General features: G+C 40.2%; 3 protein-coding genes and 1 long non-coding RNA gene across 4 annotated transcripts; 2 read left to right on the plus strand and 2 right to left on the minus strand.

Moving 5' to 3' along the window:
• The first annotated feature begins 1,588 nt into the window (after positions 1–1,588).
• chgb (chromogranin B) lies at positions 1,589–5,979 on the plus strand. Its single transcript, XM_088002261.1, has 8 exons — positions 1,589–1,741; positions 1,829–1,834; positions 2,014–2,057; positions 2,207–2,304; positions 2,748–4,209; positions 4,358–4,457; positions 4,623–4,730; positions 5,724–5,979. Exons 1-8 carry the CDS (start codon positions 1,589–1,591, stop codon positions 5,802–5,804), a joined length of 2,052 nt encoding a protein of 683 aa, XP_087858387.1. The 3' UTR covers positions 5,805–5,979.
• A 127-nt stretch (positions 5,980–6,106) lies between these two features.
• On the minus strand, positions 6,107–12,804 carry trmt6 (tRNA methyltransferase 6 non-catalytic subunit). The gene is made up of 12 exons (XM_015001909.2): positions 12,504–12,804; positions 12,220–12,350; positions 11,649–11,758; positions 10,605–10,696; positions 10,433–10,516; positions 10,218–10,342; positions 9,921–10,091; positions 9,068–9,228; positions 8,892–8,977; positions 8,119–8,221; positions 7,390–7,476; positions 6,107–6,717 (listed from the first exon to the last, which is right to left on the minus strand). Exons 1-12 carry the CDS (start codon positions 12,608–12,610, stop codon positions 6,568–6,570), a joined length of 1,407 nt encoding a protein of 468 aa, XP_014857395.2. The 5' UTR covers positions 12,611–12,804; the 3' UTR covers positions 6,107–6,567.
• Positions 12,805–13,453: 649 nt separating this feature from the next.
• On the minus strand, positions 13,454–21,634 carry fermt1 (FERM domain containing kindlin 1). Its single transcript, XM_015001912.2, has 16 exons — positions 21,507–21,634; positions 19,896–20,049; positions 19,097–19,194; positions 18,527–18,662; positions 18,256–18,396; positions 17,662–17,845; positions 17,482–17,584; positions 17,278–17,385; positions 16,230–16,361; positions 15,996–16,045; positions 15,535–15,659; positions 14,956–15,062; positions 14,632–14,856; positions 14,415–14,539; positions 14,178–14,319; positions 13,454–14,066 (listed from the first exon to the last, which is right to left on the minus strand). Exons 2-16 carry the CDS (start codon positions 20,044–20,046, stop codon positions 13,893–13,895), a joined length of 2,001 nt encoding a protein of 666 aa, XP_014857398.1. The 5' UTR covers positions 20,047–20,049; positions 21,507–21,634; the 3' UTR covers positions 13,454–13,892.
• Positions 21,398–26,922, plus strand: LOC148153020 (uncharacterized). The gene is made up of 3 exons (XR_015761800.1): positions 21,398–21,714; positions 24,277–24,332; positions 26,484–26,922. It is a non-coding gene; the product is annotated as an uncharacterized LOC148153020 (long non-coding RNA).
• Positions 26,923–27,479: the final 557 nt, after the last annotated feature.

The following is a 27,479-nucleotide window of genomic DNA, read 5'->3' on the forward strand; positions in this document are numbered from 1 at the left end:
TTCTCACTCTTCATCATCCACTCTTAATTGAACTAAAAGCGCAGGCCTAATTCCAGCTCATTAGCTTACTAAAATCTCCTAACTTTATCATTTACAAATCAGCTACGGCTTCATGTGGAAGGGCATTAATTTTGTCCAGGCTCTGTTAAATTGCATTATTCATTTCAAACATAAATAAATCAGTATATTCTTGATTTGCTCAATATTCAGTTCACAATAAACTAAAATGGAGGAAAGTGTCGTAACGTTTTTTTTTTTTCTTTTTTCTTAGTCTTGACATGAGCACATCTTCTGCTTTTAAAAAGTGTTGGATTTTCTCCATCTTGCAATAGATGGAGAAAAATCTGTTTCTCAGATTTGTATGCATGATATTCAGCTGAGTGGACAGTTCAATAATAATTATTTTTTTTCCTAGAGCAATGCTTGCAGATGTAAGCATTATTATGTTTCCATGTAACTTCGGATGAATATCAAAATCAAGCCATAGCAACAAAAATACCCAGTATTTATGAAAGAAAAATCTTTTTCAATGCTTTCTCATCATCAGAACAAGCATAAAAATCGTACAGAGACAAATCAAACCCTAGCTGTATTATTTAGTAGCAACTGAGGAGGTTTGAAGCACAGCATCTAGAATTTTTATGTTAAAATAAAGTCAGAAATCCATCCATTCATTCATCCACAGGGCGACTCAGTGACTCATGAGGTGAATAAAGTTTTAGTGCAATGCAATCTGACATACGCATTAAAAGCAAGTAATGCTAGTTCCTTCTCAGCAGAGTATTCATTTTGGATCCGAATCCTTTCTCTCTGCAAATTGTAACCCTCTCATAACCAGAATTATATAGACGTTTCAGATTAATTTTTTATGTTAAGGCTGTAGAATAACTTTAAAAAGTGCAGGGAGTGAGTACGCATGCTCCTTCCCCCCAGCCCCCAAGTTAATTTAACTTTCAATGCCTGGTAGTTAGTTTTACTGTGTTTTTGACTACAGTAAGAGAAAGGGCGAACCGGGTGGCGTGTGCAATGACACAGATTAAACAGTGGGTGGCAGTGTCATTGATGGCCCGCCTGTAGGGTTTATTGAAACAAACCAAATCGTGCGTACACGCGAGAATAGCTTCTTTTTTTAAGTTCTGGGAAAGTATATTTGAGTGACGGGGGTTGATTGGAATTAGTAATTAATTCCAATAATTAAGTAAAATTAGGAGTTATTGTAAAGCTTATTTCTACCAGTTACTGTTTCAACTATAATTTACTATCCCCTCGCCAAATTTCATTTTCAGCAGTTCCCCTGCTTATGAATCTTCCAACTATTCAGGCTATTCAGGGATTAGGCATCAAATTATATAAGTCTTCGTGATGTTTTTTTTTTTTGTTCAACACCCCCCTGTCCCAGCAGGCTTCTCATGATGAGCTAAACTCCAACTGCAACATCCCCCTAAATAAATAAATAAATAAAAAAAACATGCAAGGTATCACCTGGATGCATCGTGACACTGACTAGATTAAAGAAATTCACTCCCGAATAAATATCGACCTAGTTGTGAATCGACTTTCGTTCAGGTCACTTTCCTTTGCGGGTCTAATGAGTCATGACATCATCCGAGCCCCGAGTCTTCCTCCCACGCTCCCCCAGCCCACTCCCCTTGCTTTATTTGAAGGCGCTCCTCGTTCCACCTCCCCAGTCAGCGCTGCTCTCTCCTGCCGCTGCAGAGGGACGAGAGACGAGAGCCTGATGGTACAACTGGCTCACTTTTTCTCCGGTCGTACCCTCACTACGGCAAAATGAATCCTGCGCTTATCGTGGTTTTTGCTCTCCTTGCAGGTAAGGGTGGATTGTTTTTTTATTATTATTAACTATTTTTTTTCTGTTTTTATTTGTTTTGTTTTCCGTTCATTTTTTATTTTTTGCATCAGTACAGATAGTCGATAATGAGTTCAGCACCATGGACAGAGATAAGTCTCGCAGCTTCGCATTTGACTAAATCCTACTTTTTCATTCTTATGCAGAAACTGTCGCGCTCCCAGTTGGCAAAGAAGGGCAAAAAGATGTGGTATGCTTGAATTATATATATATATATATATATATATATATATATATATATATATATATATATATATATATATATATATATATTTACTTTTTCAACTCATAACATGATCACGTCAGTATCTTGAACAGAATAAGATGATTTCTTTGACTTCTGCAGGTTGCACGATGTCTGGTCGAAGTCTTGACCAAAGCGCTGTCCAAGCCGGACGTTCATTTGGATCAGGAATGCAAAGATATTCTCCAAGCAGGTTTGTTGGAAAAATATAACTCAGGTGTTATATATATATATATGTGTGTATAACGCTAAATGCAAAAGATATTTTGCGGTTTTTTTTTTGCTCTCAATCGGGTTAAATGAATGGAGTTGGAAACTTTAATGAAGATTATTGTTTGAGGATTCTCCACAATTTAAACAGTGCGTCATGGAGATTCGAAGTCGAAGAAGAAGTAGTTATGGTGTAAAACACCGTCCCTTTGTGCCAAACTGCACAAAGGGACGTCTTATGACTTTCCTGTACATAAAGCTCAGATTTAAGTAACTCAACTTTCTTTCCACTCTACAGATATTGATCTATTCCCAGATGTTACGCTGTAGATTAAGTTTGCAAGACCCTCTTACATACTCTAAAGACTGAAATCAGCTAATCCAGTCAAAGTTCACAATTTTTTTTTCTTTGTTTTTCCTTCATAGGTGTCAAATATGCCCCAGTGAACAAAAAGACTACAGATGGGACTGCAACACAGGAGGAAATCTCTAGCGGGGGAGCCCCTACGGCAAAGACGGCAGACGTCAAAGACATTGAGGCACTGCTGAAATCTGTGGAGGAAAAGAGGGAAACCCCCGAAGAGGAGCGGAACCAGGAATCGTGGAGTCTGATAGAGAAGCGGGATGGGGATCAGGAGGAAGAAATACGAGAGAAGCGGAGCAGCTGGAGGCCAGGGAGATTCCACCAGAGGAAGAGCAAACGAGGAGAGGAAGATTACGACCGCAGTCAGGAGAGTTGGGGAGGCCTTGAAAGGAGGTCCGACGACAAAGAAGAAGAGGACGGAGAAAGTGAAGAACGAGAGAAGAGGAACTGGAGGCCCGGAAGGCACTACCAAAGGAAAAGTAAACGGGATGAGGAAGACGTGGGAGAGCCAGAGGAGGAACGCAGTCAAGAGTACTGGGATGCAGAAAAGAGGCTGGAGAACGAGGAAAAGGGGGAGAGAAACAAGCGCATATGGAAACCCACACATCACTATCATCACAAGATAAAGCTCCACAGGCGCAGTGACGAGCCATCCGAGGGTGAGGGATACGAAGACCGCAGCCAGGAATCATGGGACGTTGACAAGAGGAGCTGGAAGGCTGGCAGATTCCACCAGAGGAGACACAAGCGTGATGAGGAGCTATCGGAAGAAGCGAGGGAAGAGCCTGAGGAGGAGCGAAGCCAGGAACATTGGGACATAGACACTGGGAGAGAAAAGAGGGAGTGGAGGGCGGGAAGGTATCACCAAAGGAGGCAGAAGAGAGATGAGGAGCTTTCCGAGGAAGCAAAGGAAGAACCCGATGAAGAACGAAGCCAGGAATATTGGGATTTTGACGCCGGAAGAGAAAAGAGGGACTGGAGGCCTGGCAGGCATTCCCAAAGGAGACACAAACGCGAAGACAGGCTTTCAGAGGATGCCAAGGAAGAGCCCGACGAAGACCGCAGCCAGGAATATTGGGATTTTGATACCGGGAGAGAGAAGAGGGACTGGAGACCTGGCAGGCATTCCCAAAGGAGACACAAACGTGACAAGGAGATTTCGGAAGAAGCCAGAGACGAGCCCGATGAAGAACGGAGCCAGGAATACTGGGACTTTGACACAGGACTAGATAAGCGGAGCTGGAGGCCCGGCAGACACCACCAGAGGAAACACAAGCGCGCCGAAGAGCTCGGAGAGGACGGCAGGGAAGAGCCGGAGGAAGAGCGCAGTCAGGAATACTGGGATTTTGACAAGAGAGACAATAACGAAGACGTAGAGATAGAAAAGCGGATCTGGAAGCCCACACACCGGTACCACCACAAGAGGAGACTTCACAAGCGAGGATCGTCAGAGGAAGAGATGGAGCCGAGGGGCGACTCGGAAGAGAACGCAGAAGAGGAAAAGGACAGAGATGAAGCCCTGAGGTATTCTTACCCAATTCTTTTGTTGCTTCCCTTATACGCAGTGGATTGTAGATTTCATATTTTGAGTTGTACGACACAAATGGACCAACATGAACCTGTTGGGATGAACTAACAGAATATTTGTGGCATCTAAACTGATCGTTTTTAGGTACCTGGCTGAGAAACGCAATCCCTGGATTTACAGAGGCTATTACCACCCGGCATGGTACAAGAGAGACTCAGACGAACATGCCGCATCATCCGCTAAGGTGAGCCTCTCGAACGATCATTTTAGTTTAACCTGTTTGCATTAAACTTTAATAAGACTTTATTGAAGCTTTCAAAAGTTTTAGAACATGCCTTTGATGCCCGTAAGTACTGCCATCCCAGAGTTCATTGCTAAGATGTCTAATTGTTCCGTTTCATTGTTTCAGATGGATGAACTGAGCCAGCTGCTTAGTTACAAGTTAAACCAGCTGGCTAACCAGTCCACTAAAGAGGAGGATAAGAGGAGTTCGCAGCAGAGAGAGCTTACACCCCAGGTTCAGTCATGCTGTTTTTGACTAATTGTCCAAGTGCAGAGCTTTCTTTATGTCAACACCAACAGAACACATTTTGTTGAAGTGCATCATTTTAACTGTATGCAAGCCATTTGAGACCGGGATGCAGCCAAAACACGACGTCTCTGCAAATGACACAAACCGTATTTGGTTGACTCTGCCTCGGTCTTCTCGTTTACCCCATTCGACTTCCCCACGCCGGTATTTTATGACTGCTGCGGTAATCACACCGAGGAGTGAATGATTGGAGTCTCTGAGAGCAAATCAGCCCAAAGATGCTCATAAAAGTGTGGAGGACTTCTGCCTGCAGAGGCTTATCTCATCTCATACATTAGAGCGGGGAAAAACAAATTACCGAGGCAGCGTCAAAGTGATTCATTCGTTCCGCGACGCTGCATCTCGCAGGATAAGAGGGGAATATGTTACCCAGGCGAGTTATTAACCTATCAGAGGGATCATCCTGACACGGGGACAGGCTTACGTGAATCCTGTAGCAAATGTGAATGCAGAGCTGGCCCAAGGTATAGGCAAATCAGGCAGGGGCTCAGGGTCCCAAACACTGGGACACACATAAGAAATGAGTTCTGACAGTTTTGGAATGGCTCATTTGAAATACTTTCCAAATTCTCTAATTTTAATGTCAGATTTCTTTCAAATGCAACAATACATTTCATAAGTGTGCAAAGTAAATTGCTATTTAGATAGCAAAAAAAAAAACTAGTTTGGACAGTTGTGGGTAATTATATCTTCATCATTGCCAGTTTCCTGTGGACGCGCGTCACATTTAAGCCCAACAAATTACACTCGCACCCTTCTTCCCAACTCAACCAAATTTTTATTGAAGTGCCGGTGAAGTCAAACTACGATTAATATTCCATAAACAATGTTTGAATGGCATAAAGTAGTAATTATATAACATTTGGTTGGTTCCAGATCTTACAAATAAATCCTTTATTTCCCTCCACTCCCCAACAGGAGAAACAGCTGGAAAACCTGGCAGCGATGGACATGGAGCTGCAGAAAATCGCAGCCAAGTTGCATGACAAGACCGCATAATCCCGGAGCATTTTACTACAGCCTGTGAACCATGCCAAGTTACTGTGCATCTGCCTATTTAATGTGCTTTGTGTTAAAAAAAAAAAAAGAAACAAACAAAAAAAAAATCGCAAGAAAGCTCACATCCTACCTGCTTTACTCGATGTATTTGTGATGTTACGTCAAAATTAAAACAGCATGGGAACGGCTTGGATGTTTATATACGCTTTGTGACGATATGAAAATGTCAACAGAGACCAATTATTGAAATGTATTTGACGGCTCTCGTTCTGTTTGCACTCAATAAAAAGAAAACAAAACGATTTATCCTGGGACCAAAGTAAAGTCGAATTTATTTCCAGAATTAATGCGGTTCACAGTCCACCGTTTATTTTCCAGGCATTTTTATTGTGTGTAAATCCAGAAGTAGATAAAATAAACCTACATTAGTTATATAGCGAGTTACTAAATAAAACACAACAGCTTTAACAACAGCTGTCAAGGGATATAACACAAACTTGTCACTTAAAAGAAATGAATTCAGCCATCTCTTACATAAAGGAGCACATGGAGCTGAGATGACCTGGTTTTTTTTTTTAGGGTTACACTTTACCTCTCAGCTGATCTGAGGACAAAGACAGGAGAAGGTGTTCTGATGAATACAAACCAGACACCCAGTCTCCTTTTCTGCAGAAGTGTCGCTTCAGTTCGACAGAGTCTGAAGCAAAATCCCTGTAGGTGACACCACCGTGCCTCGGAGAAGATCCAATCCTTCTGTGTGTGTTTACCCCTCGGAGTCCTTCACTTTTTGTCTCTTTGGAGCTGGCTCCTCAGCTGGCGGTTCGGAGTGGTCCGTGGCCACGGTCATCCCTGAGAGGAGGTAGCCCCCGCCGCCGCTCATCAGGAGCAGAGGATGTGTCCTGTCAGGCAACACCTGGAGACAAAACGAGAGACGAGTCGGGAGGAATTAACCCTGGTAGAAATGAGTCCGCCTGTTGTCTGCTTTGCACCTCAAACTGGTGCAAAGAAAAGTTTCTTGCGCTTGGAATGGAGCGCTTACTCAAGTATAAAAAGATTAACGAGGTGGCAGAAAATGAGAAGTAATGATTAAGCTTGATGTTTCATCAGTCAGTTTGCTAATTCTACCACTAAATGCAGAAATTATTAGGACACTTTATGATATACTTACAAATATGACTAACTGCTCTGCAAACCAATGATGCTAATGTTGGTTTAAACATCAGAAGTGAAAAATTATACAATTGGAGACCATTAACAAAAAAACATATTTTTCCTACATATTTTTGATGCAGAATTCTACAATTTAGATGTACTCACATTTCTCAGTACATTTTGAAATGGAAATAAAGGTTCACCATGGCTTACAGTGGATACATGGATTATTAGATAGACAACTCTACACAGGATGGATAGATGTTCATTTTTCTAATAAGTTCACAAACTCTCTTCGATATGTATTCAGATGAGGAAACCACCTAAATTAAATTCTATGTTTTTTTTTCCTGCCCATGTAGGAACCCTGACAAGTAAAACACTGGATTTTATACCAAACAATACAGTAGTTATTCACGGTGGCAGCAATTACCTGGTAATGCCTGAGCCAGGTGTCGGTGAGCATGAGGTTGACAGTCCCACCTTGTTCCTTTAGTTTCGTGTAGCACTCAATAAGTGTCTGAAGACGTCGAGTCAGAAAAGGAGAAAAACGAAGGATTTAAATAAGAAAATGCATTAATTGATACGTTCACAGGAGGACAACTGATATTGAGCCTGACTTCTGTAAAAACAGACCGGAGTATCGTTTCCATCTGCAGCTCTTACTAGAAATTGTTCCCTTATAGTAAATTGTCCTCAAAAGACATAATTAGTCACATCTTGAACTTTAGAAATAGAAACCTCAATGTATTTTAATGTGACAAAGCAACATAAAATAGTGTGCGAATTTAACATAGAAAAAATAAATAAGTAAAACAGACCTTTTGTGAATAAACCTCTTAAAAGTGTAACTTCAAGTTTTTTTGGGGGGTATATCTCCACTAGCTTTGCACATCTGAAGATGAAAAAATGATCTCCATCCTCCTCTGCATCCCTACAGCATGACACTGCCACCACCATGTTCCACACTGAGGATGGTGTGTTCAAGATGATGTGCAGGGTTCTTTTTTTCTTTTTTTACAATTGCAAAGGGACTTTTCGGGACTTTCGTTCAAAAAGTCGAACTTCCGTAAAATCCGGTTCTAGTCCAACGGATACGAATATCTTTGTGACATAAACATTTATTCTTAAGAAGTAGGAACTGAGACATGAATTCTCTTACCTCTTTGAACTGGGAGAAGACTACGAAAGGCCGAGAAGGGGAGAGGAATTTAATCAAGCCCAAGAGAACAGAACAAGGGTGAAACTGACTCGCTATCACCAACCTGCAAGCAAGGAGAAAAAAAAAGAAAAAAACCCAGATGATCAAGCATACTTGTCTAACAAAAGAAAGCGATGTCAACAGCACATTCTGTAATTGGAAATGTGCAACAAAGCAAGATGGTAATTCAGCTCATCAGTGCTTCAAGCAACAAAATCCCCACAAACCGTCTTACAGCTGCATGAGAAGCCGCCGAAAAGGCTGATTTAGGACAGAGAGGAAAACTGTCTGTGCTCCGTTTATTGTTTATAGCTTCCAGTAAAGCCGGTGTGTTATAAAAAAAAGTCTATGAGCGAACAAGATCAATACTTGTACTTCTGGCAGAGATGTCAGCTTCTTATAGCTCAGCCATCAATCATAAAAAAGCTATAAGGTCTTTTATTTAACATGGGAGTAAACTACAAAGCAATCAATTTGTTCACCTTGGAAGAGCCCTGCACGGTAATCACTTTGAGCCCAGAGAAAGGCAAATTATTTTTTTTACGACTATTATGGACGTAGTTAATGATTTAATCATTCATAATTTTTCCCTCTGTGAATGTGTCGTAATGGCTTCTGCTTAGTACGCGGAGCCAGGCCAGGAGGAGGAGGAGGAGGCGGCTGCTGCTGCTGACAGGATCAGAGTGCTGCAGAGAAACGAATCTGAACGCAGAGGCGAAGAATCGGAGACCAACCCGTCAGCGTTCCTTCCTTCCAGCAGGGCAGCTGCGGCCGCCAGCTTCCGTCGCTTCTCCTCCAGCTTCACCTTTCTTTCCTGGGCCTAAAAGTGGAAATACATTCCGGTTACAAAAACGCTAAATCACTTTAATTCGATAGATAATTAGCGGAATACGGCGCGGCGTTAAAATACTTTTGCTTCTTGGCGTTTCTCCCGCTCCAGCTTCTCCCGGTCTTGGCCGGCGTCGCCGCCGGTGTTTGTCTCCATCCTCTCGTCGGCTGGACTGCCTTCCTGCCGTTCTGCCTCAGGCTGGATTTGCTCCTGCTCTGCAGCCGCATTCAAGTGCTTTTCTTCTGCAATGTTGGAAGAGATAAAGCACAGCGACCACATACATAAATGGAGACAATTTAGGGCAACAGAGTGAGGATTCTGAACTGGGAAGTCAAGCTACGCAGTTCTGAGAACAGAGCAATGAAAATAACTCACTTTTACCTACTAAAGGTTATCAAGCCTAAACACATTAGATAGGGAGGTTTTTTTTAAAACACAGTAGCTGAGCATCTGCAGTATGTTTTGACTGTAGCAGGTCCTATAGGTTTTATTGCATGTCTGTGCAAAAATGGTAAGCAAACAGAAGGTAATGCAATCAGTTTGTGTTCCATTTTATGATTATGCACCATTTTGTATTTGTACACAAATATCCAATAAAATACATTGAAGTTTCAGTGGTACCAAGCCAACCCAAAAAATAAATATATACATTAATAACATTAAAAGCAGAATAAAAAAGTATTAATATAAATAAATTATTTATACTTCTTTTAGCTATGCCCCCCCTTGTGAAAGTTTTCTGGAGGAGCCACTGTGAAGTTTGTGGCTGTGATGTGACAAAGTGAGAAAAACTGGAAAGGTTATGAACACTTTATGTAGAGCTGCGCAAGTAAAAAAAAAAAAAAAAATGAAAGAAATATAAATCCTGGATGTCATTGGCAGTTCAGCTCTAATTTGTAGTAAATCTGTCAAAAATTATAAAAGAATGTCCAACCAGCAGTGGGGTCTTTGGCACCGGTGTCCAGTGTGCCTGCCAGCAGAGCGTTGACGTGGCAGATGGGAAACTCATGCAGCATATCGTGAAAGTGTGCGGGGAAGCCAAAACACTCCACCCCCGCCCGGACCGGCCCACCTCCCGGGTACATCTGAATCACCGAGCCGTAGCCTGGACGGGGAGGAAAGAGAAAGTAATTACATAAAGGGCAAAAGAAAGGCTTCGGTCAAAGTCCGCAAAGACGGCCGAAACGTTTAAAACATGGACGGTGCACGCAGCTCGTCAAAGAAAACCTGCCTCCCATTCTCTCCATGACGGCTCCCAGCACAAGTCCAGCACAGGTCTCGAACACTAGCACTTTATTGCCAGCGTGGATGTTTCCCAGAGTCAGCATCTGGGCCAGTGTGTCGTACCGCAGATGGCTGCGTCACACGGAAACGCACATCATCGTTGCAATCAAACCAACATTTAATCCTCTCAAAAATCTGCCGATTTTCGACGTGCAGTCTCACCAGATCTTCCCCGGTTCGCGGCCGTGGTACATCATGGCTATGATGCGGCAGGTTGGTTTCAGAACCGTCACCGTGTTTTCATACCTGGGAGGGAGGGAGTGAGACAAGACCAGGAACATGAACACATCACACCGATTGAGGCCTGCAAACGTTTTCAGTGTTTGTGACTCACTTTTTCTTCTTCTTCTTAATATACTTATCCTGGGCATATTCAGTCTTGTTATTGAACGTCGAGCTGTTATCTATGAGCTGCTGAATGATTTCCTGAGGTACACACACACAAAAAAACGCATTAACTCTCATCATTTCAGTTCATTATTAACTAAATATACGCTGAGAAATCAGTTGTGATCAATATCGGACGATTTTATGCGTGACCAATTCTAATTGGGGATTGATTACCTGGAAAGGGAAAGTCTGACCTTTTTCAGATTAGTAAATGTGCCAGACCTCAACAGAAATGGGTTAGATTGACAACAATACCTCTGAAAGCTGAAGTTGATACTGAAGGACCAAGACTTAAAAATTAGAGCTGAACGATATGGCTGAAAAACATAAGATGTAAGCGTTTCATTTCTGTTGATATAGAGCAGGGGTCCCCAAACTTTTTCCTGCGAGGGCCACATGACTGTCCCCTTTTCTGGTCGGGGGCCGGTCTTAGTTTTTCGAGAAAGAAACCTTAGAAAAGTTTTCTTCGGGAGGGGTGTCTGGATTACTGCCGACGACATATTCGCGTTTGTACATAGATTTTTACCGGGAATGCAAATGGAAAAAAACCGTGAGCGAAACGGTGACTGGTACTGACTAGTATATATTCCATTGAGGGAAACTAAATTTCATATCTGCTCAAGAGCCCCCCTGGTGGTTGAAGAAAAATCCACATATATATGAAAAAAAAAAACACTGAATGTTCTCTGGTATTGTTCAGGGGGCCGGACCAAATGAGGAGGCGGGCCGGATCCGGCCCGTGGGCCGTAGCTTGGGGACCCCTGATATAGATTATTGATTCGTTTTTTTCTGGCTCTTATTCTACATCTTTAGGTGAGCAAGACAGAAGAATCACTCAGTGAGCTAAAACCTCCCTCATAAATGAGTAAATGCGATTACTGTATTTGTGGATCTTTAGAGATGAAGGGCAAAAGAAAAGCTTCGGTCAAAGTCCGCAAAAGACGGCTGAAATGTTTAAAACGTAACTTTGCTCAGGTTACATTTGTACCTCGTTCTTCAGGCCTTGCTCTTTCATCGTCTCAATGTCGTCTCGGGTGAGTTTCTGTGATTTCCCATCATCGACGATGTTTCTGTTGTCCGTACCTGCCACCTTCACATCTGGGAGCCACACAGAGAGACTGTGAAACAAAGTTAAAAGAAAAGCGCAACAGGATCTCTTCATTTAAGCATATTTATATTTACGCAACCTGTTAAAAGGGTATTAAAAATAGCTGGATTAAAAGACAGATTTTCTCTATTCTTAATTTAATATTTGTGTAAATTTGACTTTGTGGAGGAAACAACAAATTGATTTTGTCAATTTTGATGAATGTGCCACAATAATTCCTTCATACGCCTTTAAAATTAAATGAAGCAACCTGATCCTTCAGCATTAGATTACTTTTATTCACTACCAGTCTTATTTGATTTGCACATTTTCTTCATTCCCTAGTTTTGAAATTTCTTCAGAATTTCAGTTTTCAGCTTGGCAAAGAAAGGTTAGTGTAAATCTTCCAATTTGGAAATTTGGCATGGGGAGAAAAATTAAACCTCACAATGGCTGAAAATGTATGGCACACCTGTGGAGCTTTCCGTTTCCTTGTCTTCCTTTGGTTGCAATGTTCCTCCAGAGGCAATCTCAAATGTGGTGCTGTACAGATGTCCCACTACGTTATCCAGCAAGATCCACTGCTTCTCAAAGATCACCTTTCTGTGAGTAAACCAGCCAAATCCTGTCAATCGTCAGCATTCACTCCAGCACCAGACAAACTCAGCTTACCCCTCTCTATAAGAATTTATCACATAATAAGCTGAAGCTGTTGCTTCCCTGTTTAAGTTGAGTATATTAACATTTCAGACTTACTTCTTCCGCTGAATTTGCACCGCTTTGTAGACATCCCCTCGTTTTAACACTATGTGGTCTCCCTCTTTGATTCTGTACTCATAATCATCATCTTCGTTTTGAGCCATGACAAACTATGTAAAGTAGCTCAAAACACAGCTGCTGGAGAAACGCTACCTTCAGCTTAATATTTAGAAGCGCTCTAAGTAAGGTGAAGCATAAAAAGGCACTGAATTATCCTGAGCCGTAAACAAAAATGTCTTAAATTGATGTTCACACGTGTTAGCGTTCACTTCCCTAGCCTCTAATGACGTGTTAAAGAAAAGCGGAATGACGTTTCAGAATAAGTGCCACTGATTGGCCGAGTGAACGTCAATCATATTTCTGTCCAATAAGCGCGAGTTAAACGGAAAAAAAAAAGTGAAGGAGTGCAGCTTCCTTTGAACTAAAACTGAACAGAGTAGAACTATAAAATAAGTTGGAAAAATTATTTTTCCAACTGTAATATTTAAACATGCAAAAGACATTAGTTAAATATATGTGTTAATGTCCAACAGATAAATAAAATAAACAAATTAAACTATATTATTTTGGCGGCATTTATTTATTTGTAAATATATAATTTCAAAGTTTTCATGCATTTATTTTAGACATTAAATTTGTTAAATATATTTCTCTAATAGACTGCAGTTAGAGATGCATATGGCTTTATGCTGGGGCAGCTTTAAAGTTGATATGAATAAATATAACAATTTAATATTTATTATATTTTATTACCCAAAACATTTCATCCAAGTCCTGCTGTTAGTTATGCTATCATACTCTTTCAACTATCAAATAGAAATAAGACATTATTCCTAGCTGACCTAAAACAGAAGTTTACTATGATTTCATGTCAGGCACTGAATACAGTGTATCTTGTTTCAACTCTAGTGGGAGAAATAATAAGACAAATTATATCTGTTTCAAAGTACGTAGTAGAAGACATTTTATATTTCATCACTATAAACACAACTCAACAAAACTGATGAATAAAAGGAAATAAACACATTTTGCGGAAGAACGGAACATAATTCAATTTAAGGCTCTGCAATGTTTTCAAATTTTGTTACTTTAATAAGAAATATTTGACATTAAAAAAGAGCTAGCTTCTCATGCGCCACCTCATCCACGTTCTGAAAAGACAATCCAAACATAATTACATTGACATATTTTTTTGTGTGGATAAATTACAAAAAAAAGTGGTAAAACCCATTAAATGGTCCTGTGAAGGACAATATGTGTCTGTGATGCCAACTGTTTTCTTTTGCAGTAGTTTGTTCAAGGCTTATAGTTAATATTGCAGTGGTAGTTTCATGCTAATACGAACAAGAACTTCAGAACAAAATGGACAGTCATGTATGTCTTGGGTCATTCTTGGCCTCCAGTAAGTTTAAGGAACAATTCGTCATCTAGTGTTTCATTCTGGTCTTTTGATCGTGTGGAGAGGAAGATATAACCACCAATGAACTCATGGACCACCTTGCAGTCGCAGCTCACACAGCAGAAGGCTATTACCACGTTCTGGTCAAATTCTATGGTCACCTGAAATTACATGCAACATGTTACGGATTTATTTTAATCTCATGAAACAGTGTTGTGCGGGAGTAAACACTCCAAAAACGTTAATATTCTATATGGGGAATGAAGTCTCACTTGTCTTATTTCCCAGTTGACGTTCCATTGCTTCATGTTGGCAAACCTCCATGTGGTGACAGGCATGCCAGAGGACATGTCAATACGAATCATGCGGTTATATGAAATCCCCAGAATTTCATCCTTCTTGCTACCTTTGAATCTGAAATGCAAGTAAACAGAATATTCAGAATATATGGTTTAAGTTAAACATGACCCCAGTTACAGAGTCGTTAAAAAAATTTTTTTGCACTCTACCTTACGATGTAGTAGTTGATGCCAAACTCTGGAAGTGACTGCCAGGCCTGAATAAAGCGCATCTTGGCCTCTATCAAGGACAGCTTTGCTATGTTCTGGTGGGCCTCCAGGATCCGTGCTGTCAGCTTGACGCAACCATGCAAAGCAGATTTAGCAACAACATTTAGCATGGCTGCTGGTGAAGATCAGACAAATGTGACGTGTCTGTCAAGCAAACCTGCTTGGTCTTGAGCTTCTTGGAATAGCGAGGGGAAACAAAACATTCTGCATTCATTTCCATGGCATCGAGGTCTGGAGCCGCCTGACCAGGAGGGGGCGCCAGGCTCTTCATTTGCAAAAAAGACTGAATGTTTTTCACTTCTGTCTTGTAGGAGCTGTATGCCATTGTTTTGCCTTTAGAGGCTAGGATACATGCGGCTTTCCACTTAGCGTACTGTGTTTCCTACACAGGAGAGAAGACAATTCATGAAGAGATACTTGCAGAAGGTCCTTATTTAAAATAGATACAGTAGAACGCTTAGGGAAGCAAATGGGCTTTTACATTATCGCATCGGATGTACACTTCATTCATCCCGTCGGCGACTGGAAGCAGGAGTTTGATGCCGAACTTTTTCTCTGTGACATTGACGTCTGGGACCACCTCACATCCTGTTAATTTAAGTTGAAGAAATGTAATACAGAGAAGCGCAAAAGCACTCTACTCAATAATTAGACAATGACTGCTGGTATCAGAGTTAAGTGGGCTCACTACATATGTACGCTGAGTTTACCAGATGTTTTAAAAAAAGGATTTTAAAACCTTCTATAGCTTTTTCCTATAGATCATAATTATGCTTCCCTTTGTGTTGTTCTGTCTCAAAAGATGCTGATAAAACACAGACATCTGCTGTTGTAATGTCTGAGGGTATGAATACTTTGCAAGAAACTGTCAAAAAAAAAAGAAATGTATTGAGCTTAAACCTCTATGTTGAAATAATTTTTTTCCAATCTATATTTTTCCTATAATGAAACTGAAAAAAAAAACAATGCTAGGACTTTTCCGGTTTCCGTGATCTTACATGTCAATGTCATCCATTCAAAAATGCTGATAAATAAGTTTCTAATTCTTTTAACCACTGACCTCGGAGTTGCATCTTCTCGATTGGTTCTCCGCTGGAGGCTTCCTTGCTCTTAAAATAGGAGATAGTGGTGTCCTTGAACACAAACCAATACTCTTTGTATGGTCGCAGGCTCAATCTTTTGGGCCTGTTTTGACAAGACACAGACACCAGTGGAACCCAGGCAACATGAACAGCTTATAAGATTGAAGTATTTATTTAATAGCTACCAATTGCATCTGCAGAACATTTACCCAAAAGCTCTCAAAGCTGCTCAATTTGTTATAACAAACCAAGACATGCGTGTGAGTGATATTCAACTTGTCTACACAATAAGTTTGGAATCTTTTGACAACAACTTTTTAAGCAAATAAATGAGACTAGCTGTACTTCCCCTACAAATGTGTAAACACAAACCAAGCAAAAAAAAAAAAAAAAAAAGGCCTCAGTAATGATGCTTGAAGGAGATTTTTTTTTTTTTTACCTGAATAGCCGCAGGGTGTCTGCCAGCTCTGGAATGTCTGTAATGTCCTCCTGGAGGCAAGAAAGAACTACATTCAGTCACTGTTTTACATCATCTTGGAACAAATTAGTAAAGTCATGCCTAATAGTAGCAATTTGAAACCAAACATTCTGCTGGAACTAAAGATTAAAATAAGACCAAAATTTTTACTTGGCTTTCACAACAGAGGTTGATGGTTCACAAACATATATTTACCAGAATTCGGTCCGCGTGTCCACATTCAAGCGTCACCTCCAGGTTGGACAGGGCAGCCTCTACTTCATCGATTTCTGGCTCGCTGGAGTTGTCCAGTGGCTCAGTTGACATGGTCAGTTTGCAAATGTGATACTGACAAAGACATAATTTTTTTTATTAGAGAAATGGAAGAGCTCTCTCATTTACAAAGTCCCGAGGAGTTTCTATCATGGGACTAATGTAGTAATTTAAAGACACTAGCATGAGTCAGAGGACTGTTTGTCCATGTCAGCCTTTGTAGTAGTGTGCAGGTCAAGATGCACTCTATTAGATTTACTGTTTCCTTAATCTTTGCCACGGAATAAGAGCCGAAGACGGCTGAGATTCGTTTACAGGGAAGATTAGGTTTAAAACTTTAGGTAATTATCGGATTCTTCGAGCACTTTTTGTGGGAGAGCAAAAATTGTTAATGTACAAGCTTAAGTTACTCCTTTTCATGTCTGTATTCTGGTCTCTCCCTTTGTCTTGTCTTCCCACACAGTGTGATTTAACACATGTCCAAACAGGCCTATTCACATATTTACATACCAAATTCAGTACCCTTCACTTTGCGCTTCAAGGCATAAAAACAATGTACTCCCAATTTGGTTCAATTTGCTGCAGCCCTAAGGAACGATCTTGCATACTGATGGACTAGCATGAAACAGAGTTGTGGTAATTTATTTCCAGTGTCTGTAGAAGAGCAAATTTAAAAGCAACCCCTGCTGTGTAAATTCCATGTTAATGGGTTGTGCAGTGTCATTTTTCTGTTTTGTGCATTTGCATCTTAATAACCCAGATTCTGAACCTTTTTAAAAATTTGCCTGAGTTGTACAAGAGTCTCCATGGATCTAATTTGGATACCAGATGCACTTTTTCATATTTGTTAAATTATAAAGAGAATGTTTATATTCTTATAAGAGAATTTATTTGCAATTTGCAATTAACTGCATCGCAAAATGGAAACACACCAACATCCTTCAGCTATTTCATCAAATTACTGTAATAACTGTGCAGGCATCAGGTTCACCTGTAAAGAAGCAAACATCAGCATTTCCTCATCGGTGCAGTCTATCTCCTCCAGCATGATGGCCCACCGGGCCTGTTCGTACAGCTGGGTTATCCTGACGGCATCGTACTGAAATACAAACCAACACGCAGACGACGACCTCGCGTTTACACATTTTTTTTCTTTTTTGATTTGTTTTTGTTCCCCCGGAAAACACCATCTTACTTTAGGGTTGAGATCAAAGAAGACATTGTACTTGAAGCGAAGTAACAGCTTGTCGTCATCCTGAATGTCCTGCTCCATGAGTGAGCGAGACGAGTCGAGCCACCTGTCGATCACAACAAGCAGTCAGATGATGTGGGGATAAAATACTAATACGTCGAGCAGAAAGGTTTCCAATTATACCCTGCGTTGTTCTCTGCTTTGTCCACAAGCGACAGCGGCTTGTATATCTTGCCCAGTTCCGCAGGCGGTAGGTTTGGCTGAGACTCAGCCAAGGGGTTTTCTCCAAACCATAGGCTGGTGGCAGACATGGGCATCCCGTTCTCTGGGTCATAGGTTGCTGTCATCGTCTTATTGTACAGAGGGCCTAATTCATTAAAAAGTCTCAGTGAGATTGTGGGAAATAAAGTATGTTCTGCATGTTCAGTTTTGGTTTCTTCCAATAAGACTATTCATAAAGTATTGTTACAAACCAAAACTCAGCTATGGTTGAGTCTTGGTGCATAAATTGTGTAAAGGAAAGGAAAAAAAAACAAAAACCTCATAAAATTCTGTTGATCAGTAATGCTCAATTTAGACACCAGAGCATCATTTAGTCAAGCTTTTACAAATTTATTGGATTTAAAATATAGATTTATTGCACTGTTTTGAAAGAAAAGATAAGTGTCCTTTAGACAGAAATGCTCTCACATCATTTCACACCACTTTACATCCAATTGCTATCCTGTTGCACCTGAGCAGAACCTAATGTGCTCCAGCATATAAAATCTGAAGTACCTGTTCCTCCCTGTCCTACGTTAAGTGCGTCCCATATGTCCCAGATGTCCTCCTGAGGAGAGTTCTTGTCTTTCTTCTTTTTCTTCTTGCTCCAATCCTCGGGAGGCTTCAGCAGAGAGAGTTCCTCTGATCGTCTGATGTCTACAATCGAGCAAAGAAGAGAGGTTGTGAGTGATCAGGAAGAATATGCAAAGTAGAATGTGTCCTGATATTTCTTTTTTTTTTTATTAGGACAGGAAAATCCCATGTTCAGGAACCACATAAAACTAACTGAGAATTCTGCAGATTTCCTCCACTGCCTTGAACACCATGTTGGAGAAGGAGACTGTCATTCTGATGGTTTTCATATTGGGCAGCTGTAGCAACAGTGGTTTGTGCTGGGGAGTGTAGCGCAGAACGGCATCAGCCTGTGGACGAAAGTCACACAAAGTTTAGATGAAAACACAAAAATAAACTTTTCTCAAACATATTTATTGAATTTCATATTGGAATTATTTGAAATATATGGGTTTGCCATGGTAAACGTTTTACTTTTTATTTATGTGCGCTACTAAACAACCACTGTAGAACAATTGGGACATAAATGTCAACATGAGACGGTTCTTGCTCCATTAAACGGCTATAAATGAGCTATCTCTGTTGGAAGGTGGATATGATTTTGCTTAGCAGCCTCCAAGGTCAGCTATAAATAACTCCAAACATTTCAAGCCTGCAAGTGCACATGGGATTTATCTATTATGCTTTGACTAAAGAGACATTCCCAAGGAGATAGGTCTCTGACTGCTTGCACACACTTCAGGGGAACTGCAGGAACTGTGAATTGCTATCTCATTCGGCTTACCTGGATCCCACATTTGTCCAATGTCCAGTGAGTTTTGAGCAGCCAGCATTTCCTCTGTTCCCACCACAGCGCATGATCGGACCAGTCCTGCTGAGTCTCTGTAGGCAAACGCATAATCTAGATTTAATCTTACCGTCATGCAACTTTTATCTGCAGAATAACATGTAGGATCTGAAATCCTTTTACCTCTTGTATAAATGAGGGTCATTTAGTCATTTAGTTTAGTAGTTTTGACCCGCTCATTATTTGGAGTTGCGCTTTAAAACTGCTAGCAGCAGAAATACTCTTTGTACCCACTGGTGTGTAGGTGGTGTGGTTTAATGAGTCTACCTGATATCATCTTGTAATACTGGGCTTAAATCCATCTGTTGATGACGTGACGTTTAGTCATCTGCTTATGTCTCATGATTTTTAAACCACCTCCTGAAAAAAAAGTCCCCTCGTTTATTACGTTCATGAGCTCCACTATGTTTACAGAGGACTGCGAGAAGAAACCAGATAAGGCTCTGGATACACTTTGCCCCCCAAGGCTACGCATGCCGATGCATTGTGATTGAACAACGGCACAGCGTTGTAGAGAAACGCAGTGCAAACAAAGGCGTGGCTTGACAAACACAGCTGTTGCAGCAGCAGATACAAGCCAAATTCACCACCACATGTATGAGAAGCAAATTAAGTTCTAAATGGTGAACACAAGCAGTTTTAAAAGAATGTCTGCAGTTTTTTTTTGTTTTTTTTTTTTAGCTATATAAATATCAACATAGCTTGTTCAATTTCTTATTGATCTTTAGACACTTACTAATTTTTTCCACCAGCTTCAGCATGAGTCCTCCGATGTGCAAGTCACCTGTCACACTGAGTTTGAATTTCATGGACTCGTCGCCTTGTTTCTGATCCACCTGAACAGACAGCTGCCATGGTTTTTCTTCAATCGCTGAACCTTTGATCATGGCCTGGTTATAAAGACATAGAGAAGGTGAAAAAAAATTATGTGCTTTGGGATTGATTTTTTATTATTTTACTATTAAAATAATAATAAAAAAACACTAAGATTTCAGGTTTTCATCAATGAAATATGTCTTTCCTAGAGATATTTTGTATGGAAGCAAATACGAAATGCCTTAGGCTAAAAAAAAAACAAAAACAAAAAAAAAAAACAGTGTTAGTGGATTAAATGTCCTTAACATTACCACTGACGCATGCAGTCTGTATCCAGCCTCTTGTGAAACAACTTTGTCTCACTGTACTGCAATGTCTCTGCAATGATACTGCAGCCCCCCTTAACTACTCCAGTATTAGCCAATACATTTTTAATAGCAGTGTAACATACAAGCAGGGTGGTACTACCAAAAAAAAAAAAAAAAAAAAAAAAGGGGAGATAAAGCTACAGAATTCCCTTTCCAAAAGGGTACAGATCTACTGGACAATTGACTGATTTTAAATAAACTAAGAAGAGAACAAACGAAAGACTTGAAGTGTGCAAGTAGGGGGAGACGGATGGGGGGGAGGAGAACAGAGGGCCTGGCTGTGGAATGTGACGGGCAGGGACACGAATCTGGTGCAAGAGGGAACATAGAAAACAACAATCAGCCCACACTGCACCAGGCTTTGTTAATCAGATGTCTGAAACACTGTGAGTAAACACACACTCAGACGCACACACACAGAGATACAACCCAACCTAGAGCAATGTGATCATCGTTGTTTCCGTCTTGTCCCACACAGCTCACTGGAAGAGAGTGATGTGTGGAACTGTACTGCAAGGAGGCTACATTTAATGAACACACTCTATTCTCTTTGTGCTGATGTAGTGTGTGCAGCTGCAGGGTACAGTTTTAAAGAGTGAGCCTGCTGAGGGAAGGCTTGTTGAGATGTGTTTGAGCATGATGAATTGGGACACAGAATATTGCACTAGCAACAGGAAAAGAGCCAAAAACAAAAGAAAAAAGAAAAAGAAAAAAAGAGGTTGAAAAGAACATTATGGATGTCCTGTCCTACTTGGTGATGCCTCCAATACCAACTTATCAAATATTTTTGTTTTTATACAAAGCAAATGACACACAAGTAGAACTATACATAACAAACACCGCGTAAGAGATGTTCAGAACTATTAATCTTCTTTTACAGCCAATCTTTGACGCCAGTAAAACTCCACGTGAACGATTTTCATTTTCCAAGAACATAATACGAAGTTCCAGACTAGGCTTAAAAACTAGCAGTAATGCGCTTGTACTTCCTCTTCTGTTGGCCAGACTCCGATTCACGACACCCACGATGGGGCTGTAGCTTCAGGTGTGGAGGAGTCCCGCTCTAATCAAAGGCAGCTGCGTATTCCCTGCTACACATAACGGGGGACGTTATTCCCACCGCGGTTACGTCGAAGTTACTTTGAGTATGAAAGAGCTCTTACCTTAGCTTACGTTTTCGGCCCGTGAACTATTCTTAGAATATTTCTTATCAAGCGAAATGAATCGGGGAATAAAGGTCCCTCGGAAGTAAAAAAAAAGAAAAAGGAAAAACACGCCCAGTTGAGACAGGTAGGAAAGGGAGAGGAGGTGGAAACGTAAGAGGAAGTGACCAAACAGACACGTTACCGAGAAGAGTAACGAGTCACAAAGGTGAGTTTATTTAAAAGCAGTGTCATTCGAGTCCAAACACTTTCTGTAAGTTCAACAAAGTCAGGACATTACTAGGTAAAGGTGAGAATGAGTTTAATCCTAGCTTGAAACGCATCAAAACACATAGGTAATATGTAGAAAGGAAGTGTATTGGCCTAAAGTGCAATTAACTGTTCATACTGTTATTAAAAACATAATAATTATGTGTGGGTTTTCTAAATAGCTCTTACATATCGATATCAATAAACTAGGAAATTGTGACTTCAAAAAGTTGCAGTAGAGTAATAAAGTGAAACCCACATTGAGCAATGCATTTGAAACATAAGTTTCAGCTAATATTTACTATTAGCTAATGACTTTGTATCAGAAAAACTGAGTTAAATTCAGTTTTTCAGAAAATGTGCACATTAAAACCAGAAGCTTCATGTTACCCCACCATGGGTGACACTTATGAATTTACAGGACCTAATGTTTGGCTAAACTACAGTCTTGTCCCAAAGATCCAGTTTTTGGGCTCGATAAATACCAAAGCAGCTTTTGTATAAGTGTTGTAACTCATACACTGTTACAATAGTGTTGCAGTGTATTTTATCATTAAAAAACAAAACAACTGAAATACAACTCTGATTTAGACTTCAAATTCTAACTGTTTGGATATAATTTTAAAATGATTCATTTGATGAATCTTTTTCTTCTCAAGTTATGTCTTTGTAATGCAAGATCTCAATTACTGGGATTTTATCTAGTAAAAAAAAGACAACACACGTACCATTTGTGAAGAAGAAGCACATACTAATTTGTATGAACTGAACATGGCTAAACGGCAGCATAAATTTGCCGTGTATTTTAAAGTGTGTTTTTACTGAAGTTAAATGGTTTTCTCTTTGGCGTATATGAAACGCAAAGCAATTAGAATTCACACCTTTAAACTGGAGGAACTGAAAGGTTGAAAACTCTTATTGTTTTTGAAAGAAAAGAGAAAAGCCTACAACAGGATGAGTAATGTTTAACTTCAGCCAAGTCAGCCCACCTTCATAATGCCCACACCTTCTTCAGTGAATAAATCCCATGAATCACTTCAGTTAATCTTTTCCATATTATATTACTTGCTTATAAACAATAACACTTAAGTCACATTGATGCTGCGTGTGCATTTGTTTCCCCACAGATAATCAACCAGTCATATATTGTTTTTGTTTCGAATTTCTTTTTATGTTAATACATGTGACGAGGGGGCCACCTTCTGGTTTAGGTTGGGAATGTCACAGAGTTTATGCATTTCCTTGTACTCAAGTGAAATTTCTACCCTCCAGGCCTCCTCAGTGAGCTAGAAAATAATCAAAAAGGCCGTTAATTTCAGCAACTAAATTACTGAAATGAATATATGTCTTACACAGATTGATGACATGCAGATTTATTTTTTTCAAGCATTTTATGTCTTCAAATTTTGTTGATTACAGACTCAAGGTTCCATGAATATATTTGGGTTATTTTCTGTGTGAGCCACCAGCTTCTCCAGAAATGACTTTGGTGAATTATTTACTTTGTGGTATGACTTTCCTCTGCACGGTTGTCAGTATTATTATTTTTATTTCATAACATAAGCACAGCATTCCTGTAATAAAATATGTTTGCATTGGTCTTGTGTAATATTCTGTTATTTCTATCTTTTTTTTTTTTTTTGAGAAACACAATTTGGGTTGTCATTAGCTGTAAGCTATTATTATCAGTATCAATAGAAATAAATGCTTATAAATACATTGTGTAGCATTGAGTGTAGCAGAAAATTCAACATTTAGATGCACCTACGTCTTTGTGCAGCCAACATCATGTAACCGACTCATGTATTATTGTCTTAAGTTCCACAATCTGCTTTTACTTGCACATAACTTATTTTTCTGCATTTACCTCACTGGGTATGCATTGTCAAACAATGTTGCACATTGTTGCATTGAATATGATGCATAGTAATGACGAAAATGAGTTTGAACTGTTATAATATTCCCACTAGTGCAGCTGATTATTATAAAAATTCTGGTGAATAATTAGTTTGTATTCTTGCGAAATAGCAAAACTTCCCTTTATGCATAAATCTGTCAAACATTTTGCACTTGCCCACTCTTTTAGAGAGACCTGAATAAACATTGTGAATTTATTCATTTTTCAACCACATGGTGGCGCCTTTAGCTCATACAAAAGTCACTGAAGGGACCCAAGTATCAACATTTTAGTGGAAGTTTTCTCGTTTTCCAATAGAAACAGGGCAACCCTGCAGCTTCCTTCATATTCACTGTTCTTGCTTTGAGGTGGATGAACAGTTTTTATTCACAGGTTTGTCTGTATAAAGATAATATTGTTTCTTCCTATAAATCCCTTTACATTTAAATACAAAAAACAATAGGTTATGGAGATCATGTGTATATACACATACAAGTTAACCATCTTGATTGTGATTTTTGAGATTAGTCAAGCATCGCCATAAACATTTTTATAACTTTTTTTGTGTGTGTGTGTGTGTGTGTGTGTGTGTGTGATTTTCTATTTCATTTTTTCCCTGTACAGGAAGGACAATCTTCAGTGCCAGTGCTGGGGGAAAAAAACAACAACTCCTAGAACTGGTGAGTATTCAAGGACACCATAGCTTCGTGGTTGCTCGCCAACACACAAACTTCACCAGAGACACGCTCAAGTTCAAGGACACTCTCTCTGACAATTTGACCATTTTGACCACACCCTAAAGAACGGGAGTAGCAAACGTGCCTGTGAATGTGTCTGAGCTTTCTGCTCTTTGCTGTGTTTAGTGCTGGCACATACGGTTGTCTTGAGTGCTTGCGTAAGAGAGGACATTTAAATTCCATGACAAAACAAATAAATAAACCTTGAACCTCATAAACCTTGACACTGATGTAACGGCACATGGAAAATAGTGTAATTTGGGCCCTTAAGATCTGGAGAGCACGTCCACGTCATCATCCCACCAGGGATTCAGCTGGCAACTTGGTACACAGAGTTCAAGCGCAAGAATAAGGACAATAGTGAACATTATTTCAGTGCCTGGGAGAATGATAAACTGCACTCTTTGGGATGATGGAGAGCGAGGAAAGGAAAACTTTTGGAGTGTGGTTTCAGACACAATAAATTACATCTACTACCTGAAGCTGGTCTGAACCCACTTGGAAGCGGGTGGGAAACGACATCTGTAGAAGCCTTCGCTGGCGCTCTGTATTTATGGAAAGAGAAACCTCCCGGTGACCTGGGAACACGCTTACCCAATTAGCAGCCTTGCCGACGGATCAAATGGAAGTGAAAACATTCACTGCCGTGACGGAGAAGCATCACAATGCTCCATTCATGCTGCAGAGCCCTACACTTTGGGGGTTAGGTGAATTGGGGGTGTTGGTCGGGGGGGATTTATTCTTTTAGGCACATACTGGATAAGTGGGATGGATGAAACTGAGAAATGGATATATTAAAAACCCCCCGCCTTACCTCGCTGTTCTATTTGACACGTGACTGTAGGGCTCTCTATCAAACCTAATGTGGATTTTAGGGGTAAATATTGTCCAAAGGTGTAGTTTTCATAGCGTTACTGAGCACCGCTCACCTTGACCTTTTATACTCGGTTCACGTCAATTCCTGCATCTCCTTGGATACGGTCCAAAATACCCTCACAGGTTCTGTCCAGGGGGATGAAGGCTGAGGGGGTCAGAAACCATGAGAAGCAGTATTTGAAGTGCGGCTCTTGACAGCACAGGGCTCTGGGGAAACAAAGCTACACTGCCTTATGGGCTGGAAAGCGTTACAGGTCGGATTCAGTTTCGTTCTTTGAAGCTGTAAAAATCATTGCGTGTCTGTTTCCTACTTTTCTTTCATGAAAATTGTTTTATTCTTATGCTGCAGACTCCTATATATGTTCTACACAAAATAAAGAAAAAGCTCCATCAATCAAGTTTATAATAGTGCTAGTATTTGCATGACTTCATACTTCTCCTCAGACGGACTGTGACGAAGGACTGTCTCTGGAGAAAGGCTATTTTATTCATTATGGAAACGAGCATGTGTTCACATACGAGGCCAAGAGCCACCATATTCTCAATGGATTTCAAAACTGAAGCTGAAACATACAAGTTTGTGCATTTATCTTGGTTTTTCCATCAAATTTAACTTTTTTTTTCTTCCATGTTGGCCTTATCTTTGCTTGGGAACATCAGATAGAAATAAAACTTTTTCATGGTGTCAGGTCAGATAGCCATAAATGCAGGTTGTCAGTGCAGTGTGACCCTCACATTTAAAAGAGAGGCTTTTTTTCTGAAGTGTGGTTTGGAACAGGATATCAGGTATTTAAATATTGTGCTTCTTTCTGAAAAGTGGCTACTGTAAAACAGCTTTCATAGCAGAGTATAGCTTTATCCGTCACTGACTGTATTTCATATTGTTTATGTTTTGCTGCCTAAAGCATAAGAAATATGTGAATGAACAGAGACTTATGGATAGATTGTAATTGTGTACCTCAGACAGAGACGCAGACATGAAGGGATGACATTTTCAGCTGATAATTTCAGTGTCCTTTATAGCAAAAGCTCTTTCTGTCCTTCTTTGTTAGTTTTAGCAGGTGTGCCTGAAAGTTTGAAGCAGCTGCTGACATTTCCAATCTGAAGACTTGTTGAATAAAGCCATATGTAGCACTGTGATTTTTTTTATTTTTTTTATTAGGTTTGTGGAGAACAGTCCATGCTTTGTTTCCTATAAATTGTCTCCTTTTGTTGCAGGTTCTTCTTAAAAGGTTCTTGAATGCTCACGAAAGCAGTTAGATGCCCCACAGCTATGGCCTTTCCTGGAAGAAACAAGTAAGCGTGGAGTAACCGTGACTGAATTCACAGGTGCTGCGCAGCAGGAAGCAGGGCGTTGTGCTCCTTTCCTCCCCGCATCAGTCTGCAAACTAGTTGTGAATGGGTGCCATTTTGGTACACAAAATAGGTAGTCTTTGCTTGTATCAGCTGATGCAGGTTGGTGTTGTTTTTGGCCCGACCTTAAAGGCCTGAGGACAGAAAACGGTACTGAGAGTTAGAAAAGGTCACATAAACTCTAGCGAGATTACTTTACCAACACTTTCCATGGCTGAGATCCCGTGAATAGATCCATTGTGGGTTGGGTCTCTGCTAGCGGAAAGTAAACCCTGTCAGGATCCAGTTCATTAGCACCTAGTTTACTGTTTGAAGTTGGTTATTTTTCCGGTATCTAAAGGGAAATCCCAGATATACATCCAGCTGTGTGTGTGTGTGTGTGATTGTGTGTGTTTTGCATATTTCCTTGGATGTCTATTAATGTGCAGGAACATAGTGTGTACTTGTATAAATGTACAAGGCACATCGTATCCACAGGGGGTTTCCAGAGCAAATGGTTCAAGAGCAAATAAAACTTTTCATGGTGCAATAAATTGTATAGACAACACACAGGAGGTACATTGGTGCCAGTTTTAAGCTGAGAAACAACTCTGAAAATGTAGTAAAAATATATACATAGGGGCTCAGAAAATATTTATCACAAAAGCCTAAAATTACAGGCTTTTGCAGTGTGTGGCAAAAGTATTCATCACCTCGTGAACTTTTCAGTTTTGTGATATATTTTATGTGGTAGACTAACACAGAGTAATGGAGTATGACAAGTAGCAAGAAAATGGTAATTATGAAGAAATGCAGTTTAAAGTGTGTCAAAGGGGATAGAGCAAACGTGAAAGAACGGGCTCAGATCAAATTAGACCAAAA

Source organism: Poecilia mexicana, unplaced genomic scaffold (assembly GCF_051168715.1).
Source record: "Poecilia mexicana isolate PSO_F unplaced genomic scaffold, ASM5116871v1 scaffold_21, whole genome shotgun sequence".
In the NCBI taxonomy this organism is placed as follows: domain Eukaryota; kingdom Metazoa; phylum Chordata; class Actinopteri; order Cyprinodontiformes; family Poeciliidae; genus Poecilia; species Poecilia mexicana.